The sequence below is a fragment of the Papio anubis genome, chromosome 3, assembly GCF_008728515.1.
Source record: "Papio anubis isolate 15944 chromosome 3, Panubis1.0, whole genome shotgun sequence".
NCBI lineage: Eukaryota > Metazoa > Chordata > Mammalia > Primates > Cercopithecidae > Papio > Papio anubis.
The window spans coordinates 43,633,289-43,652,235 of NC_044978.1; the positions used below are offsets into that span (position 1 = coordinate 43,633,289).

Below are 18,947 nucleotides of genomic sequence, written 5' to 3' on the forward strand. Positions count from 1 at the left end.
AAAGTCAACTGGACAACCTTTCAAAGTTTCTCCTAAACCTTTTATGAAATAGCTATGCCAATGGAGTACTAAAAATCTTTCCAAAAAATATAAAGGGATGTTTGTTAAAACAATGCTCAAGAGATTTGATTCCACATAGGAACCAGTACAGTAAGTAACAATGCAAGCTGCTATACTACATGAAATATTCTACAGGGTTCAGAATAGAACATGTCAGAAACTTCTATAAAGGCTTTTTGTGCAATGGAGAAATTTTATGGTTAGAAATTTTATTCAAACATACATAGTTACAACTACCATCAAATAAGTATAAAATATATTCAAAGAATTAACCAGAAAGGGTTCTTCAAAGATAATCATAAAATATCCTAAAATATCAAGAGTATAATGGTAGTAACAAGACCATGAGAGAAAACTGAAATTATACATCAGGTTTGTACAGTTTCAGGTACCCACAACTTTAATGTAATAATGCTAGTAAGCAGCCTTTGAGTATTTCCTATACACCATCATGACAGTTAAATAATTCTCCCACGTTATTTCATTTAATCTTCACTAACCTTAGAAAGTTATTCACCAATTTCATTTTACCAGGGAGGAAACGGAAGCTTAAAGAGATTAGCTCATATAGCTAATATATGATTGATCTGGGTTAAAGTTTAAACCCGCATAGTCCAACTACAGAGCCCAAGCTCTTAATCACTATGCTATGCTTCCTCCATAGGACAAAACTTATTCACCATCAAGAAAAAAGATTTTTAAAATACTAAAATGAAGTGAAATGGCCAAGGAAGAAGAGAAGACTTTGGTAGTCTTCAAACTGAATAATCCTTGAATCATTCTGACCTCACTTCGTCTTTTAGGGGTTTACTCCAATTGGCCACAAATATAATGGGTCCAAGAACTGGGGATTAATTACCCATTTTATCTGTAGCTGATTTTCCCAGTTTCCTTTTGCTCTCTTACCTATCGTGTCGGGGGGTGGGGGAAGGCTCCCTGCAAATCCAGACAAGCAGACTTTAAAACTGTGTTCACATCATCACATTATTCCAGTTGTTTCATTACTCACGTACATGGTGACTTCAGAAATTCTTAGAATAATCTGGTACACTAAATGTCAATTATGATTTTCGGCTCTTAGCAACCCACTGTGTGTCGTTCTGGCTTCAAGAAAGAGTCTAAAAATATGGTCACTCTTGTTTACATCTTCTCTGGAAATTCAGATAACATGGAATCAAAGTAAGCATTTTAAAGTACAAGATATCTTCTGCTCTCCTTAGCTTTTTGTGTTCTTGAATAATAAGAAGAAACTACCCTACAGGCCACCATGCCAGGGTATAAGAAGAGAATGAAACAGAAATCAGTAACATACAACAGGTACCTTATAAATACTGCCTAACTTTTGCCATTCATATCTAACTTCCCTCAAGTTTTCAAGCATGGGTCACAAACAAAGAAGACAAGAGCACCATGCAATGATTACTGAAAATATAAGCATACAAGTGATTTTTCTATTAAAATACTTTATGAAATGATATGTAAAATTATTATACAGGATGAACTTTAATAATCTCCACTTTTAAAAGCTTTTAACAAGAAGTCTGCTGCCAGTCCTGGGGACAGGGCCCCAGTGAGAACCTTTTGTTCCAGAAGTGGAATCTGTTCCCGGACTGTGGGATGGGTCCTGAAATGCTCTAACACACTTTCCTGAATGAGATTCCACATCCAAACTTTCTGTTGCTTCCGTCGTTTGGCAGTCAGTTCCCCACTGGCAAGCATTAGGTTCTGGAAATCTTTCATTTTATCCCACATTTCAGAGATCCCCTCTCCACTTCTGGCAGAAATACGAATTACCTATTGAAAAGGGAAGAACCAGACCATCTCACTTAAAATGATAGAAAACATTTTCATGGGGACTGTGATACCTGCCAGTTAATTCTTATAGTCTACAGAAATAGGCAATTGACAAGAATGAGACTTTATTGCTGTGTCAAAGTAAACATACAAAGTAAACAGTAAATATATTCTGATGTAATATACCTAGGATTACTAAGTGCATAGAAGAAATAAAACACTGATTCAAGGTCAAATTTTAAGCCCAGAGATTTGTTTTAATTTAATTTATTTTATTTTAATTGCTCAGATGGTCAGGGGCATCATAGAGGACTTGTGACAAGGGCAACGCCAGGTAGGTTCCCCTGAGGCCTGAGTGCCAGCAAATGAAGGTAGGTTGAGAAATAGCCTAATTCCCTCTGTCAAATTTGCCTGATTTAGTAAGTGGAAGAGCTGGGCATCTGACATCTGCATGTATATATAAGGTGGCTCCAGACTCAATACAGACGACATGATTGGGAAAAACTGGGATATGACAGTAAGATAAGTCATCATTATTCTCATTATAATGATTGCAGCTTATTCTTTAATAATATAGTGTCTGTCTACAGATAAAGAGTATAGTGTCTGCCCACATCAATATTACTGCCTCACTTATTACAGGATTAAAATTTTTTTCCTTACTGAAAATGGCACCCAACAAACATAATGGGAATGGAGGTATCACATCACAAGCCTTTTCTCTCTTACTCAAATTCCAACATAGATAATCAAATCATTAACTGCTCCATAATCTTAAGGACGGTTCCTTTCAGAATGGATTTGCTATCACTTCCAAATGGCTCAAATCAAGTATTACAATCACATCTATCATCTCTGATCTAGTTTTTGACATCTAGTGGTTAAAGGATTATATTTAAAATCATGACTACACACTCTGGCTTTGTCATGATTTTTAAAACTATAATCTTCACATAGAAGCAAGATTGATTATATGTCTAGTTTGGGACTTACATCCTGTCTTCTAATGTACACAATCCATTCAGAGTGAAAGATACAGAATGCAAGCAAGCTTACCTTTGGTTTCCAGACTTGTGAACGTTTGCGGAGTAATTTCAGTGCACTCACATACTCCGCTTGTATCCTTCGAGCTGGTACAATCAAGTCTCCATCAGATTTAGTTACAGCTACCAGATCTGCCATCTCGATTATACCCCTTTTGATACCCTAAAGAGATCAGAAACATTTAATGACAACCAACATAAAAATGGAAAAACTAGTCAATGCTAAGATTTTGAAAGTCATACATTTCATTAACTTTTCATCTGTATCCTCCTAAGCCCTGGATGCCAAGAATCACCATTACGTGACAGAAATTACTCAAAAGCATTGGCTGTTGGAATTATAGAAGTCGTCTGTAATATCTCTTCCAAATTTAGAGACTAACATGTTGAAATACATTCAGAATTAGGGTAAATACATCAAGTCACAACAAGATTGAGTGGCAGGAGAGTTCACAATGTCTCGTGATGGAATCTGCTTCTCATGAGCTAACACTGGAGGATGCAAAACCATCCATCAGTAAGGTGCTTAAAAAGAAAACATACCTATCATTAACATCTGCATTTCCAGAAAAAAGTCTTTGAAATTTTCCTTAAATGTATATAGCATTTTATTTTCAATTTGCATTTGAGGAAAAATAACCTGATGTCTACAAACCCATCAATCTCTTTTTTTATTATTATTTCTTTTTATACTTTGTATTTTTCTTCTTTCAGCTTTGTGTGGACAAACCTCAATCTCTTAATTCAAATTATGTCACATAAAAATATTAAAAATAAAGGATGAAATCCAAAAGTCAAACCTTATTTAGTAAATACAGGTTTTTCTACATAAGATTAAAATTTCTTTTCAAATATTTTTAAACAAAACTTTCAATTATGAAATTCTAAGAGTTAATGCTTCTAAATAAGCAGCCATGATCTGTAATCACTGTGTTTTAGAATTATAAAATTGAAACAGAAGCATTGTATAACAAATAATTTGTCTGGGCTAGGTGTGGTGGCTCACACCAGTAATGCCAGCACTTAAGGAGGCTGAGGCAGAAGAATCGCCTGAGGTCAAGAGTTCAAGACCAGCTCGGGCAACAAAGCAAGACTTCATCTGTAGGGGAAAAAAAATTACAAAAATTAGCTGAGAGTGGTTGCACATGGCTGTAATCCCAGCTACTTGGGAGGCTGAGGCAGGACGATCACTTGAGCCCAGGAGTTCAAGGTTACACTGAGTTATGATCACACCACTGCATTCCAGCCTGGGAAACAGAGTGAGACCTTGTCTCTGAAAAAAAAAAAAAAGAAAAGTATTTGTCTGGTCTTTGAGTTTCTGGGAGGTAATCTTTTAAGTTCTAAATTCCCAGAATTTCCTGAGTAACAGTAGTGTCTGTTAATCATGGGAGGTGCCTGGGGCTATACCTGAGTTTATGCAATGAGATCACTCAGGATGGGGGACTGACCATGGCAGAAAGACCTATCATGTGATTAGAGGGTTGGGGTTTTATGCCATGTGATATCAACCTAACTTCCAGGGAGGGGACAGGGGCTAGAGATCAAGTTCAATTATTCAATCAATCATGCCTATATAATGAAACCCCAAGAAAAACTTGGGATACTAAAGCTCAGGGGAGCCTTCTGGTTGGTGATACACATCAATATGCCAGGAGAGAAATGTGTCTTGAAGACACAGAAGCTTTGCATTTGGGCCCTCCCAGAGTTCTTATGTGTCTCTTCATTTGGATGGTCCTGATTTGTCTCCTTTATAAGCACATTGCAATTGTAATATAATGCTTTCCTGAGTTCTCTGAGTCACCCTAGTGCAGGAGTCCCCAACCCCCAGGCCACGGAGGAACTGGGCCTCATAGCAGGTGGGCAGCAGGTGGGTGAGCATTACTGCCTGAGCTCTGCCCTGTTAGACCAGAGGCAACATCTGATTCTCATAGAAGAGTAAACTCTATTGTGAACTACGCATGCTAGGGATCTAGGTTGTGCACTCCTTATGAGAACCTAATTGATGCCTGATGATCTGAGGTGGAACAGTTTCATCCCGAAACCATGCCCTCTTACCCCCAGTCTGTGGAAAATTGTCTTCTATGAAACCAGTCCCTGGTGCCAAAAAGGTTGGGGACCACTGCTCTAGTGAATTACTAAACCTAACGGATAATGGGAACTCTCAAATTTATAGCCAGTTGGTCAGAGGTATGGGTGGCCTGGGAACCCTGGAGCTTGCAGCTAGTGTCTGAAGCGAGAGGAGGCTTGTGGAGGACTATGCCCTCACCCTATGAAGTCTGCACTAACTTTGGGTAGTAGTGCCAGAACTGCAGTGCAGGAGGAGAGTAAGAATCCCATTGTACAACATATAAACTATGATAGTGGGATCCCACTATCCCCAGAACTTTTGAATCAAGTATACTAACAACATCTATGCAACAATGGTCTCTTCTGAGTGGAGCGATGCATGTATTTTAGTCATGTTACAGATGGAAAAATTTATGTTGCATAATTTTACATTCTCAAGGTCATATATTCTATTCCTGTAAGTTAGGAAAAAACATAAAGAATCTGCCTTTGTTTCAGGTATTTTAGCCAATATGAATGATGTTTCATTTTCTAAACCATTATCAACTTAGTTTACAAAAACACAACATTGGAAATTTTTATGTTCAGAGATATACAGTTTGTATTTTTGGGGAAAAAAATAAAAATAATTACCTGCAACTCATCTCCTCCTGCTGGTGGCAGTAGTAAAACAAACATGTCAACCATGTCAGCAACAGCAAACTCCGACTGACCCACACCTGAAATTTTAAATCACAACTATATCCTAAAATACTCACCATTATTAGACTTTCTCAACTACACTGACCATCATTTTCATTCAACTTCATTCACTCATACTCATGGTCACACAGTCAACCTGGTCACCTCTTTAAACGTTGCACTTCTGAAGAATGTATTAAATGTCATATCTTACCCTCTAAGCAAACCAGTTATCCTTCCCAGCTCTCCCGCTCTGTTCTTGGATTGTATGGAGAACCTAAAGGCTTCCATCCTCTCCTCACTCTCACAGCTCTTTCTTGGCTTCCCTTTCATCAGCGAGCAGCTTGAACACTGTGACTCTAGTCTTAAATCATGCCTGCAAATACTTTCATCTTTTTTGTCTTCTTGTCCTCACACTTGCCTGCAAACGCCCAATTATGTAGGGATCAATCCCACTATGTGTGTTCTCTCCTCCATAAGCACGTGAGAGAAATCACTCAGCTCTGTGGACAAGAGCCACGACAGGCAGCCTCTGCTGCTACATCTTCCTTACGGCCTGGCAAAAGCAATCTCCCTAAACGCCCTCAGTTGGCTTCCATTCCATTTCCCACAGCAGCTATTATGACCATTCACTGTACCATAATCTCCCCGCTTGATCAGGAGCACAGCACCTACTTCACAGAGGAAATAAAGGCAAGAACTTTCTAGGCTTCTCCCTCTCCCATACTCCACAGGTAACAAGACACAAATACAAACAGCCTAAAGCCTCCTCTGCAGTCTCAGTGTAAGAACTATTTGACTGAAAAGGAATCTCTCATTCTTTTTCACTTCCTCTGGGTCCTTGCTGATTTTTATCTTTAACCTCTTGTTTGTCTACAGGCTCTTGCCCTCCGGCACAATACATAAATTGTGCTCAAATCTTTCTCATCTTAAAACCACATAAAACAAAAACAACAACAACAAAATAACAAGACAAAAACTCACAAACTCCTCCAACTATCACCATGTTTCTCACTTTTTAAAAAAATACCCAAGTTTCTGGAAAAAGGTAATTTATGCTCACTCCTTCCACTTCAATTCATGTTCATCTCATACCACTTAAAACTGGCTTCCAGTATGGGTGATGCAGTGAGACACTGTCTCTACAAAAAATACAAAAATTAGCTGGGCATGGTAGTGTACCTATAGTCCCAGCTACTTGGGAAGCTGAGGTGGAAGGACAGCTTGAACCTGAGCCTGGGAGGTCGAGGCTGCAGTGAGCTGTGATTGCACTGCTGTACTCCCACCTGGGCAACATGGTGATACCCCATCTCAAAAAAAAATCTTGCTTCCACCAAAACTCTGGAAACTCTCTCCCTCTCATAGTGTGATGGACTTCTAGTTGCCTATTTGATATTTATTCTTTCCTATTTTCTTACCCAAATGTTATTAGGAGTATCAACGTATCAGATGAAAGACCACATTCACAAGATCCCCTTTCAGCTAGATATGATGGAGTCAAAGCAACAGTCATTAGATGGGGTTTCCAGAAAAGTATTTTGAAGATGGCTAATCCAGCTAAATCTCTTATACCACTCCTCCCTGCTTCCTTAGTTCCCTTTCCTTCTTCGATCTATGTGGAACATGGAAGCGTCAGTCAGAGCTTCATCAGCCATCTTTTAACCATGAGCAAACTGAGGAGGATGGAAAGTGAGTGCTAAGAATGGTAATCTGGCAGACAAAAGAAACCTGTGACGCCGACAGCACTGTCAAAGCACCTTACCTGCTCCGGACTGCCTGCCTCAGGCTCCTTTTTATTTTAAAGAGAGACTGGGTCTTGCTCTGTTGCCCAGGCTAGAGTGCAATGGCACGATCATGGCTCACTGCAGCCTTGAACTCCTGGGCTCAAGTCATCCTTTCACCTCAGCCTCCTGAGTAGATGGAACTACAGGTGTGTAACATGATGCCTGGCTAATTTTTTTTTTGGCAGAGCCAAGGTTTTGCTATGTCGCCCAGGCTGGTCTCAAACTCCTGGGCTCAAGCAATCCTTCCACCTTGGCCTCCTGAACTGCTGGGACTACAGGAATAAGCTACCATGCCTGGCCTCAGGGTTCTTTTATTTTATTTTTTGAGACAGACTCTCACTTTGTCACCCCAGCTGGAGTGCAGTGGTGCCATTACAGCTCACTGCAGCCTCAAACTCCCCAGGCTCATGTGATCCTCCCACCTCAGCCTGCCAAGTGGCTGGGACTACAGGTGCGCACCACCATGCCCAGCTAATTTTTTTTTATTTTTCTGTAGAGACGGGGTTTTACCATCTTGCCCAGGGAGGTTTGGAACTCCTGGGTTCAAGCAGTCTGCCTGCGTTGGCCTCCCAAAGTGCTGGGATTACAGGCTGGGGCCACAATGCCCTCTCTAGGTCTCTTTTATTTAGAAAATAACCTCTTTCTTGTTTGAGTCACTGTTATTTTGAGTTTCTAGGAAAGGTGGCTAAATACAATTTCCAGGTAATATATTTGATTTCTAAGGTGCTCTTCTCCTTTGATTCTCTACTACCACTCAGGCAACTAACTCTTCATTCATCTACTTTTTAATGGTGGAGTTTCTAAAGCCCTGTCATGGCTATTGTTATGAACTGAGTTGTGTTCCCCTCATCTAAAAACATTCCTATGTTAGGCCAGGCGTGGTGGCTCAAGCCTGTAATCCCAGCACTTTGGCAGGCCGAGGCAGGCGGATCACAAGGTCAGGTGTTCGAGACCAGCCTGGCCAATATGGTGAAACCCTGTCTCTACTAAAAATACAAAAATTAACCGGGTGTGGTGGTGCACACCTGTATTCCCAGCAACTCGGGAGGCTGAAGCAGGAGAATCATTTGAACCTGGGAGGCAGAGGTTGCAGTGAGCCAAGATTGCGCCACTGCACTTCAGCCTGGATGACAGAGTGAGACTCTGTCTTTAAAAAAAAAAAAACAACAGAAAAAAAATCACATTCCTATGTTAAAGTTCTAACCCTCAAGGTGACTTTATTTGGAGATAGGGCCTTGAAAGAAGCAATTAAATGAAGTTATAAGGGTAGGGCCTTAATCCAATAGGACTAGTGGCCTTAATCCAATAGGACTAGTGTCCTCAAAAGGACAGGAAGAGACACTAGGAGAGTAAAGCGAACAGGAAGAGACAAGGGAGAGTGAAGATGCAGCAAGAAGGCAGTCATCTATCTACAAGACAAAGGTACGGGTCTTAGGAAAAACCAACCCTATGGGCACCTTGATGTTGAACTTCTGTTCTCCAGAACTGTGAGAAAACACATTTCTGTTGTTTAAGCCATCCAGTCTGTAGTATTTTGTTATGGCAGCCCTAGCAGATTAATATAAATGTCTTCCATTTTTGTCTGATATTTTCCCCAGTTGATCTAAACCAAATTCTTAACTTAAAGTATGAAACTATGAACTATGCTGGTAAGTGTTAAATCTGTATTTCTCATTCAGTCCTTTTCTCTTGAGACACACAGTCACTCGGATACCTAATAAGCATTTAACACTTAACATATTCACAACTGAACTCTGCACATCCACTTTTTCCACAGTATTCTCTATTATCTGCAATTCCCCTTCCTTCCTTATCTCACATCTTATCATGGATAAAATCCTGCCCATTTATCTTCAATGTTATGTTGATCCATCTCATCTCCATTCCTACTTCCTTTGCTTCATTCACACCTCTACCATTTCCTTCTGGGATTAGCACAGTAGTCTCCTGATTCTATTCTAGCCCTCCTTCTAATCATTCTATACTCTGCTGCCAGGGATCTCTCCAAAATACATATCTGGTTTTCTCACTCTCCTGCTTATCCAGCAGCATCTTCCCACTCCTTTCAGGGCAAACTCCAGAAGATTCCATGGCATGGCAATGTAAGGTCGCTGACAATCTGGCCCTGGCCTACTGCTCCAACTGACCTCCCTTCATTCCCTGCCTTCACACTCTGGGCTCTAAGTATCCTGAGCAAACCGCACTTCTCTGGATGGGCCATGTTTTCACTCCTGTGTATCTTTGCAAATGTCCTTTATCCCATACTTTAACTCGAATTCTTCCTTCAAAACTGAGTTCAGCTGTCACCTCCTCTACCAAGTCTTCACTGGACCCCCAAATCTGAGTTAGGCTGTATCACAAACATTTATCACACAGTAATATAACAGACTGTCTCTCCACAAGAAAGAATTTATTGGGGTTTTCATTTCAGGGTCTTCATCACATGTAACTATATGCTAAGGATATAAAACAATGAAACAAAACATATCTGCATTTTCAAAAGGCAGCCAACTACATTAATTTTCTTGGTGAACACAGTAGACACATGAAATGTACTTAAACAAAATAGGTGTTGTGCTAAAGCATCATTTATACAGATCATCCTAATGCTTACAGTTCTCCTCTGGCATGTATAATATACCACCTATGTAACAGTTATCCAGATAGATGGCTTATTTTTACTTTTTAAAATAAGATCTTGGAGGGTACAGATTATAACCTATACATTCATATCTTCTATGGAGTATGGGATATCTTGTATTTAATTACACATTTAGCAAATATCTGCTGAATGAACAAAAATAAGTTGTCACTCATCTTTATATAGCATTCATAAAATAGTATATTGTTATGAAATAGAATATCATACTCACCTACGGTTTCAATAAGAATTATGTCATATCCTGCTCCTTCACACAACAGAATAGCTTCATTTGTGGTCCTTGTCACGCCTCCTAAAGTTCCTCTAGTAGGAGATGGCCTGATGTATGCATTCATATCTCTTGATAACTCAGTCATTCGGGTTTTATCACCTAAAAGTGATCCTAAAACATACGGTTACCTTTTATAATCGTGGAACAGTTTCACAGGTCAATTATCAGCCAGGTCCTAGAGGGAAGTGCTTTATGCCATTTTTCCCTAAATCTCAAACTGCATTTCATATTACTGAGCTTCTCTCCAACTCATTGTATACAATGATGTCAGATTAATCTTAACATTTCAAGTCCCTCAAAACCTATAATTTTAACTTCCCCCTGACCAAAGGTTCCAATCTAGATTCTTCAGCCGCACCTTACCTGTCCAACTCTGGTTTTTACTAGTCCTCACACCACTCCTCTGTTCTAACCAGGGTGGTTACTTTACTGTCATCTTAATATCACTGTGTTTGCTTCTGCCCATCTTTTGTTTGTGCTCTCATGTCAGAAGTATCTCTCCTGTTTCCTCACTGCTAAGTTATAGCGTGTCAAGCCCAGGGTCTGTATTCTGGCCCCACCATTTCACACTGTTCAATTTTGAGAGGTCACTTTACCTTCCTGAACCCTCTTTCCTCAGCTACATCACAAGGGTAATATGCTACTGGGAGAACCAAATGTAATTATATACAGGCATGTGCTTCAAAAACCATTACTAACAAAAACACAGAACTTATCCACCTAATAAAGATCAGTGAAAGTCCTTGCTCCTTCATATAGTCTGCCTGGAACCTTCCCATCTCTGTGATTTTTCTATGCTACAACAGCTCTGCAATGTATGCCAGCACCCTGGAGGGCAGAAGAGAACTTTAGTGTCCCTCCTCTTTCTATTATCTCCATGGGCACCCTCCACTCCTCATTCTTTTATTTTTGCAAATGACATTTTCTCAACCTTACGTAAATGCTACACAAATATATCTTCAAGCTGCCCCTTCTGCCCAGTCTGTTGCTTCTAATCGCCTACTACTTAGAAAATGTGGAGCTCTCACTGAATGCAATGTAAGCTGAGTTAATGGATGGAAAACTATTCATACAACACATTTTTTGGTTTCATATTTTTAATTCTTATCTCTTTCACACAGTGGTTCTCAACTGGGGGCAATTTGGCAATGTCTAGAGACATATTTACTTGTCACAAGTGAGGGGTAGGGTGCTACTGGCATCTACTGGGTAGAGGCCAGGTATGCTGCTAAGCAAGCATCCTTCAATGCACAGGACAGCCACCCACAACACAGAATGATTTGACCTAAAATGTCACTACTGCCAAGGTTGATATACCATGCTTTAAATAAGTATTTGCCTACAGGACCACGCCTTACATAGGTTGTACACTAAATGCTTAACAAAGTGTTAAGAGTAGGCACTCAATAACTGTGGAATGAAACTGGTTATGTTTTTGTTTCCATTGTAGTATAATATTTTGACAAACATCAATACTTACAAATTCTAGAAGACTAAAACTCCCGGGACTATTACCTTTTACTACTTTGCTTTAGTCATATAACAACATTTGTAGGTGTACTGCTGTTCTAATCTGAATATTTATTTTCCCTCTTTTTAAGAGCTACCTTTTCCACATAATGTTAAAGATTGAAAAGTTTCTTAAAGATATGCTCTTTCACCACTAAATGCCAGTTCAGAGTCTTCTCATAGGTTCTAATTCTAGACCACACATGTACTCCATACATCAACTTCCTTATTTACTTCACACACAACCTTTTTCCAAGGTAATTTTCTGCATGAAATAATCTCTGTGTAAGTAAAAAATCTGCCAAAGCTATACTTTAAATTACTATCCTATAGATTCCATCACATTGAAGTAAACATTAGGAAATTACTCTCCCATGTCTTAGCCAGCGATTCCAAAACTGTTAATTGTAGACCCTCATGAAAGTCTCAAAGCTATCATAGGGGGTCTGTGAATTCAAAGCACAAAAAAGATTGACTAGAGACCAAAAAACTAATGCTTCTCAAACTTTAATGTAATGCTGTTTTTCAAGTGTATATACTGATACAATAGGGTAGAAATTTATATTTAGAGTGTTTTGTCTATCCTTGTATTTTTTTCTTTCAAAGTCTATACAATTTTTTGCCTGAGAAAGGGACCACTATTTTTTGAGAAAGGTTAGGAACCACATAGCTATGTAACTTTAAACATAGGCTATTTTATTACATTATTTTTGTCTATTTTTATCTCAAGCCATTATTTTTTTTCTATTTTTCAGTATTCTAGAATATTGTGAAAATAGGGGAATAGCCTTCTCACCTATATATAAATGAGGGCCACTTACTAAAAAATCCTTCATTAAGTACTTACTTTTAACAAAGTTCTAAAGCTGTAAATAAGACAACATACTGACATGGATTTAATTTTGAACCTTGTGAGCAAAAATTTTATTTTACAGTTAACTTTTTTTATTATAGTGACTCAAAAATTTTGAATGTTCTAAGCTAGATTTCTCAATGGGGTGATAATAGGAATGGTCCACGTCTATATTAATCTAAGTCCCTAAAATATGATTACATCATCATTCTGAATATTTAGTATTAAACCCACATTATAATACAGTATGCAAAAATCAAATACTTCCGTAAAGCATCTTGTATTTACCCCTTCACAACACACATTGTATTGTAATGGCCTGTGTTTGTGTTTCTCGCATAAGATGTAAACCTCGCTAAAGCCAGGACTGTATCTTGTTCACCATTATATAACACAGTTTAAGAATCTTCCATGTACAATGCCTCACCTATAGTAAGCACTCAAATACTTGCTAAGTGAGTAACTGTAATATGAAAAGCTTAAATCATAAAGAGGGGTAAAGCAAGAAAAAACCTTTCCTGTTTATATGGTATGCTTTCTGTTTTCTTTAAAAGATCCTTTGGGGAACTAAGTTTATATTCATTTTATCTCTGATGAGCTGCAAATTAAACTTTGAGTGACTTCATGACCTCAAATCGGAAAGTAATTGCTTAACATTCTGTGCGACATACAGTGTACTATGCTAAATGCCGTAAGGGGAACGGCAGTATATTACAGTGCCCCCCTAAGAGCTTTCTGTTTAACTGAACATGTTATATAAACAGTTGACAATTATAAACAGCAGTAAGGTGTTTTTGTTTGTTTGTTTTTTGTTTTTGAGACAGAGTCTTGCTGTCGCCCAGGCTAGAGTGCAGTGCCACGATCTCGGCTCACTGCGAGCTCCACCTCCCAGGTTCACACCATTCTCCTGCCTCAGCCTCCCGAGTAGCTGGGACTACATGCGCCCCCCACTACGCCCGGTTAATTTTTTTTTGTATTTTTAGTAGAGACGGGGTTTCACCATGTTAGCCAGGATGGTCTCTATCTCCTAACCTCATGATCCGCCCACGTTGGCCTCCCAAAGTGCTGGGATTACAGGCGTAAGCCACTACGCCCGGCCCCTAGAAGTAAGGTTTTTCTAAAGCTTAAGAGATGTTAAAACAATGAGGAAAATGATGCATGAGTAAGTACCTATTTTGTGAATTGCACAGGTGCTAATGCAGCCAGGAAACACAACAGGAGCAAAGAGGGGCCTGGCCTTATGCATGGGAGCTGAAGGACTGAAATTTGCATTTGATCATCTTCAACTTCTGGCACCTGTTGTTGCAGTTTTCTGAGTGCCCACTGAGCTATCCACAAGCTGGCCTCCTCTGAAGAGGACAACACTCCCAAACTACTTCCACCTAACTCTGCAGAACTCCCTTCCTTCAGCGACACCAAACTTAGCTAGCAGTTAGAGGTCACCCAACTGTGCCAATTCCTACTAAATTATAACAGAAAGCCCCTAGAGCTCTGCAATTTAAAAAGAATCAGCCATACTTACCACCACTAGTACAAGAAGAAGGGTCCACAGCCAGCACAGATAATTTGTGCCCTCTCTCAGTAAGCATTTTTCCAAAATATTCTATAAATGTTGATTTTCCAGCACCAGGGGGCCCAGACAACCCTATGGTGGAAAGAGATCTTCTAATTCAATGAAACAAATGAAATCAGAACTACGATCAGCTTTACTGAGTAAAATATTAGACTACCTTCTAGTTCCCCTAATGTATTAAAACCACAATTCATATATTTCAGCATGTCCTAAAATGGCAAATAAAAATCTGTTTCTTTAATTCCTGAGTAATGGGGCTATAGGAAGGAAACACTCTGGGTTCCACATGTTCACAAAATTCACTTTTAAAAATTATAAAACATGCTTTGCCTTTGTACTATAAAGTAGATCTTTCTGGACAGACTTCATTGTCTCCATTGTTAATGGGCTCAATTTCTACATCTGCCCACCTCGCATCATGATCAGTAATTATTCTACCTACCTCAGTTCTGTATACTTCTTCCCACTGGAAAAACAACTCATTATTCTAGAAATTCCCAGTGATTGAGAAAGCAATTCTCTATTTATAAGGGATCATCTTTTTTCTTCATATCACTCGTAACTCAAAGAATATAAACTGAATTCTGAAAAAAATAATTTATGTTAAGAAAAGCAGAAAATTCCCCCACTTGGGAGAGCTGGCAGTGCACAGCAGGTAACAGCACAAACCCTGAAGCCACGCAGCCAGCTCTCATTCTAGCTCTACCTCCCACGAGCTGTGTGCTCTTGGGTAAGTTACTTTAAACCTCTTTCTATGCCTCAGTGTCCACTGCAACAATAAAATAGATACGGTAACAGTACTTCTCTCTTCAGATTGTTTTAATAATTAGATGAGTTAATGTCTGGAATATGTTTAGAACAGTGCATGGCATAAGAGATATATAAAAGTATGTTAAATGAAATATATAAAACACAGGCATTTAACTAACTACACTCAAAGTATGTATAGTGTACGGTATGCCTGACTCCTTACCACAATTCTTAGGGCAGATCCAATACTTATCTTAAACACCTTTTTAGATGCTGAATAAACATCTGTTGCTTTTACTTATGATGAAAAAAATAACTGCAATAAAGACAGGTTTATCTGGCCTCACAAGATCAAGACGGAAGAACCAGAATAGCACTACAAAGTTATCTGTGAACTGCTAGTTAATTCCACACATTTCTGAGACATTTTTTCAAAGATTCTCTAAATCTAGTAAGTAGGCAGTTTGTCATAACTAGAATTTCTCTGTGGGAGTTTGCTAATATCTTTGATTACCATACATAAAGATTATTAACGTCCAATGTAGTACTCTCAAAATGAGAGTCCCTCAGTCAGGGCAAAAGATTAAGAAGTCTGAAAAATGGGGACCAGTATAAATATTGGTTGGTGAGCTCTTTCGAAATTATCTTAAAGCATCTATGCCCATTACCCTAAAAACTAGGAGGCTTTTGTGTCTGCATTGCCAATAAACTGTGAGATAAAGATGTAATGTGACATGAAATTTTAAAAGTATTTATTCATTCTCCACAAAATTTTTGCACTTTAACCACCAAGGCAAGTTGTTTTTAGCAGGAGGGTTGGTTCAAATCACCTAGTTCACCACCCTGGGACATTCTCATTACACTTAAACTGGCTTGTTTAATTCCTGCTGGTCAAACATATCTAAATTGTTTTACAATGCACAATTTCAAAAGCAATTTCAGAACCACGTCAAATTGTTCAAGAAATCAAATGAACACCTAATATACAGACAACGAATAAATACGATCTCTTTTTTAAAGCACATTTTGATAGGCTGGGCATGGTAGCCCATGCCTGTAGTCCCAGCACTTTGGTAGGCCAAGGTGGGAGGACTGCTTGAGCCCAGGAGTTCGAGACCAGCCTGGGCAACATAATGAGACCCCATCTCTACAAAAAACTTTTTAAAAAAATTAGCCAAGGATGATGTTGGAGGCATGATGTTGGAGCCAAGCATGATGTTGGAGCTATGATCACCACTGCACTCCAGCCTGGGTGACAGAGTGAGACTCCATCTCTAAAAACAAAATAGCTGGGCACAGTGGTTCATGCCTGTAATCCCAGCACTTTGGGAGGCCGAGATGGGTGGATCACTTGAGGTCAGGAGTTCAAGACCAGCCTGGCCAACATGGTGAAACCCTGTCTCTACTAAAAATACAAAAAGTAGCTGGGCGTGGGAGTGCATGCCTATAATCCTAGCTACTCAGGAGGCTGAGGCAGGAGAACTGCACAAACCCAGGAGGCAGAGGTTGCAGTGAGCCAAGATTGTGCCATTGCACTCCAGCCTGGGTGACAGAGCAAAACTGTCGCAAAAAATAAATAAAAAATAAAAATAAATAAAATACCTTTTGCTACTGAGATGGCTGCGTTTACAGCCACTCCCAGAAACTCAATAAAAAGTACCCGAAAGAAATGAGACTTGCCTATACAAAGACTAATGAACGACCTAAGAGGCAGAATTTTGAAATGTGATAATTATAGTTGATACGACAACAAAACAGGGAACTCACTTTAAACTATTTAAGCCAAAGGATTACTAAAAGGAATAGGAGTAAACTCATAGTAGTTCTTCCTATGAATATTTCTATCCTGGGATCCAGAGCAAGATTCTTACCAAAATAAAAATCTTATATTCTTTTCTTAAAATTCATAGCCTTGGTTCAAATGTCATGGCAATTTTTTCAGCTTAACAAAACTAATATTTTCCATGAAGACTCATTTAAAATTCATCCAAATATTGTGAAAAAAGTCCCCATTCAATTGCAAACTATTTAGACTTTTTTATTTTAAATAGAATATAGAGAATTTGCAAAACTATTTACTGAAAAAACACACATAAAAAGACTGACCTACTCGAAATGCTAGTGGTTTTCCTCTATTTGATTGTTCTTGTTCTCTGTGGTAAAGTAATACTTTCTGAAGAAGCACCTGGGCTAACTCCTTTTTCCTGCTGTGAGTTGATTCTACAAGAGTTATGGCCTCTGCTAAACAGGCCCTTTGCCCTTGGATTAAACCACTATAAAGTTTATCCACAAATCTTTGCTCTTTATCAGAAAGTCCTTCTGTGTGGTCCTTTAAGGTTGTTTGTACACATAATTTTCTCTTTAAACCATTTGACAGCAGCATCCACTTTGTACAATGGAGTCCAAGAGAATTAAACGGCTGAGCACATGGGATTCCTGATCCGAGATGAGTAGAGTGAAAGATGAAGTGGTAACATCGGAAAGGTGCCCTTAAAAGGCCTTTTAGGAAATGCTGGTGAGGATGTGGTAGCAGCATGGGCATATTCATTTTATTTGTAACTGAAGAAAACACTGTATGCGTTTTGGCTCAATGTGATTTGTGACCTCCCTAGAAGAAAGAAAAACATGTTAGCCAGTTTGATATATAACTAAAATACTGAAGGAGTAAAATTTGAAAGCCTAGTGTTTCCCCCATATTCTAAACCACACATAATCAGAGTTTTTGGTAGTACAAATGGGTGAAAGTTTTCTTACTAAATAAACTTAAAAGAGAAGACTCCCTCCATGGCCACAGTTAATATTCGGAGTAACCCAAATAATGGAACTGCTACTTTACCGCGAAGGGGAATTTACATTAACATTTTCTTTTAATAAAAACAATATATAAAATACCACTAGGGTAGAAACTTTATGTTATGCTTTCTCTTACATTCATCTTAACAGTTTCCTCAGGTCAATACACCAGATTCTGAAGCTCATACAAAAGGTAAAAAAAATGAATCTCTCTGATGCTGTCCTTGTATTCACTCTCCACAAAAAGAAATGTGATTACTAGGGTGGGCACTTAGGTTTAGATACATGTTTGTATTCAATAGACTCATCCTTGAACACAGATGTATGCAAAAAGTAGCCTAACTTAAAGCACACAAATAAGCCATAAGTGAACTGTAGGAGTTGTGTAGTAACCAGATCAGTGTATCTCAAAGTACAGTCAGAGCCGCCCGGGTGCTTATTTAAAATTCACGTTCCCAGCCCCACTAATCAGAATTCCTGTAGATTCACATTAAAGTTTGAACCACTATGAAATTAGATAAGGATCTTTTTTATGATGATATACTGATATTCTCTACTTCAAATTGTATTAAAGAATGAAAGTTGACATGGTATGCCGAGTCAGGGCAGTGCAGACGTTATGAGCCATGGTCACTATGAACCTCTGCCATTTAAGCAAAAATAACCTTAGGCAAGTTACTTGCCCACTCCATTCCTCAGCTTCCTCTTGAGTAAAGAGAATATGTACGAAAGCAGAGTGGTTATGAGAACAAACTGACAATTCTTGTAAAAAGCTTAGAACAGTGTCTACCATGGAGTAAGAGTTCCATTAACCTTAGCTTTTATTTTAATTACACCAAGTTATGAAGCATTGGTAATAATTCTTCCAGTAGCAAAGTAAAATTTACAGTTACATGTAACTCACCCAGTTTGGGTTTATGAGTATTTGTAAATTTTGGTTGATTTTCAAGCACCTTGTGGCATGATAGAATAAATTATTGCTCCAAGATACACCTCTAAATGGTACTTCAAGGCCAATGAACATGAAATTAATTTTAGTTACTTAACATTCTATTAGGGAAAAAGAATAGTTTAAGATTTTTTAAACTGGTAGAATTATAAGTGCTC

General features: G+C 38.7%; 1 protein-coding gene across 3 annotated transcripts in view; it reads right to left on the reverse strand.

Annotated features, from left to right (window-relative positions):
• Positions 1-252: 252 nt before the first annotated feature.
• MMAA (metabolism of cobalamin associated A) overlaps positions 253-18,947 on the reverse strand; it is a 37,715-nt gene continuing 19,020 nt past the window's right edge. The window contains exons 2-8 of one of the 3 annotated variants that reach the window (XM_017959091.3): positions 17,154-17,655; positions 14,740-14,881; positions 14,247-14,369; positions 10,303-10,473; positions 5,598-5,683; positions 2,911-3,060; positions 253-1,854 (exon numbers count right to left, since the gene is read on the reverse strand). In XM_017959091.3, coding sequence (XP_017814580.1) covers positions 1,564-1,854; positions 2,911-3,060; positions 5,598-5,683; positions 10,303-10,473; positions 14,247-14,313 — 765 coding nt within the window. In that variant the 5' untranslated portion in view covers positions 14,314-14,369; positions 14,740-14,881; positions 17,154-17,655 and the 3' untranslated portion in view covers positions 253-1,563. The remainder of the gene's footprint in view (positions 1,855-2,910; positions 3,061-5,597; positions 5,684-10,302; positions 10,474-14,246; positions 14,370-14,739; positions 14,882-17,153; positions 17,656-18,947) is intronic. The other 2 variants (XM_031664251.1, XM_003899238.5) reach the window with 2 other exon arrangements.